The sequence below is a fragment of the Petaurus breviceps genome, unplaced genomic scaffold (assembly GCF_028583685.1).
Source record: "Petaurus breviceps papuanus isolate PSGF00001 unplaced genomic scaffold, PetGlider_PUasm1.0 138, whole genome shotgun sequence".
Classification (NCBI taxonomy): domain Eukaryota; kingdom Metazoa; phylum Chordata; class Mammalia; order Diprotodontia; family Petauridae; genus Petaurus; species Petaurus breviceps.
In genome coordinates this window covers 30,754,605-30,756,809 of record NW_027185694.1, presented here as the reverse complement: position 1 = coordinate 30,756,809, position 2,205 = coordinate 30,754,605, and the positions used below count along the sequence as shown (strand labels likewise).

The window sequence follows — 2,205 nt, the reverse complement described above, 5'->3', positions numbered from 1 at the left end:
CACAGTGTATTGAGACCTCCTGCCATACTCACAGGGGCGTTTGAGGATGACTAATCCACCTCCTGACTGATCTGAGCTGGTGGAGAGAAGAAAGGCATGGGCTGGGGGGCTGGAGAAGAGGAGGCCCCATACTTCCACACCCACCTCCAGCCACCGCCCCAGCGTCTTCTCACCAACCAGCCCCTATTCAGTTAGCTCCCCTCTTTCCAATACTGGTTCATCACAGATACCATTTGGGAATGAGGAATAGTCAAAGCCACTCACCTGCCACTTTGGGGGAAGACCTCCAAGTTGGGGCCTGTGGGGGAGGAGGCAGGTGAAACTGAAGGGATGGGACAGGAACGGAAGTTCCTCTAGGCTAGGATAAGGAGCAAGGGAAAGGCGACCTCATAAGAGGAACAGTGGATGAATTCTGAATATGGGAACATAGGACCCTTTGTGAAAGGTAAAGGGATGGTTGGGGTTGACTGGGTCCAGGGGCCTTCAAGCTAGGATGAACTAAAGGTATTTCACTTACCAGGGAGCCGGCACCACAAACACAGGGCAGTGACAAGCAGGGCTGGGAGCAGTAGGATGAGGAGCCAGAGGAGGCTAGGGCCCAGAGAGGTGGTCTCCATCTGCGGCACAGGCCAAGGCCCACAGATTGGGGCAACTCAGAAGGCTCATCTTGGAAAACCTTCCAACCAAGCCCCACCCCCATCCATCCCCCTTCCCACTTGACTGGATAAAGCAAGAATTCTCTGCTCAGTTCCCAAACTGTCCTACCAAGACAATGGGTGGAAAGGAAGAGTTAAAAGGTTTGGGGGTAGAGAACATCTAAGCCCTCAGCAGGTAGCGGTGTCACAAAAGCCAGGCCCACATAAGGGATGGAGGCCAGAAGAGCCCAGAGGCTACAGACTTGAGGCATAGGAAGCCAGGTATTCAGAGTGTGGTGTCAAAGGGAGGCAGTGGGCTCAGTCAGCTGTTTCTCTGTAGCAGAGGGGCTCAGGCTGGTATCAAGAGAAGCTGATACAAGCAAATAAGGGCCAAGTATGAGGCTCTCTCTACTTCTTAAGCACTCATAGGTGGGTATGGAAGAAAAGCTTAGGCTCACCGTGGCCTCTGCTGAGCCTTACTAGCTTACTGGGAGCTGGACAGATTGGCTGGGGGGGGGGGGTCCTGCTTGGGCACCAGAAACCCCCTCCACTCCCTCCATGTCCCCATACCTGGTCCCTGGTCCCGACGGTTCTGTTCCCCGATCCCTCCTCTCCTCCACTCAGCGCCTGCCTGCCAGCCCGCAGCAGGAAGCTGTGGTGAGCTCCGGGCGGGGACAGGAAGTTATCGTGGCTCCTCGCATGGCTGCGCCCGCCTCCCACCCCCATCCTTGTGCCCCCCAGGGGGAGGGGAGAACCCCAGATCTCCCCCATTGCTCCAGCCCAGAAATCCTATTGGGATGGTCTCTTAGGGGCCTTGGTAATCAAGAATTCCCAGCTGTTCTCAGAGGGTCCTTATGGATGATTAGGGTCAGCACCATAGATTAAGTCAGGGGCCATTTATTTCCCAAATGGGGTCTTGTTGATGCAAGAGACCATACACTAATGGGGAGGGGAAAGGATAGGGAGAAAGTAGAAAATGGAACTTTAACCTCTCTCCAACTCAACTTCCACCTTTATAAAAGAGTGGGTCGGACAAAGGATCTCTGACATTCTGCCATCCAAGGGGTAGAGGAACAGGATAACTACTACCGAATCATCCCTAATAGATCGACTGCCTGCTGGACAGCGAGAAGACAAGCTTCTAATGTGTCTATTGGGAAAAGACAGCGGGTGAGTCAATGTCACATTGGCCTTAACGGAATCAAAGACAGCTGGAGCAGGAAGGGCCTCAAAGCACATACTCTAGACTGCTGGGGCAGGAAGGGCCCTCAAAGCACATACTCTAGACTGCTGGGGCAGGAAGGGCCTCAAAGCACATACTCTAGACAGCTGGGGCAGGAAGGGCCCTCAAAGCACATACTCTAGACTGCTGGGGCAGGAAGGGCTCCTAAAGCACATACTCTAGACTGCTGGGGCAGGAAGCACCTCAAAGCACATACTCTAGACTGCTGGGGCAGGAAGGGCCCTCAAAGCACATACTCTAGACAGCTGGGGCAGGAAGGGCCTCAAAGCACATACTCTAGACTGCTGGGGCAGGAAGGGCCTCAAAACACATACTCTAGACTGCTGG

The 2,205-nt window shown here is 54.2% G+C and overlaps 1 protein-coding gene across 1 annotated transcript in view; it reads right to left on the bottom strand.

The window, feature by feature from the left end:
* Positions 1–1,361, bottom strand: part of LAT (linker for activation of T cells) — a 4,896-nt gene extending 3,535 nt beyond the window's left edge. Inside the window, exons 1-4 of the mRNA XM_069064361.1 lie at positions 1,206–1,361; positions 518–617; positions 265–298; positions 33–76 (exon numbers count right to left, since the gene is read on the bottom strand). Of these exons, the coding sequence (XP_068920462.1) occupies positions 33–76; positions 265–298; positions 518–617; positions 1,206–1,361 (334 nt within the window). The remainder of the gene's footprint in view (positions 1–32; positions 77–264; positions 299–517; positions 618–1,205) is intronic.
* Between the last annotated feature and the right edge of the window lie 844 nt (positions 1,362–2,205).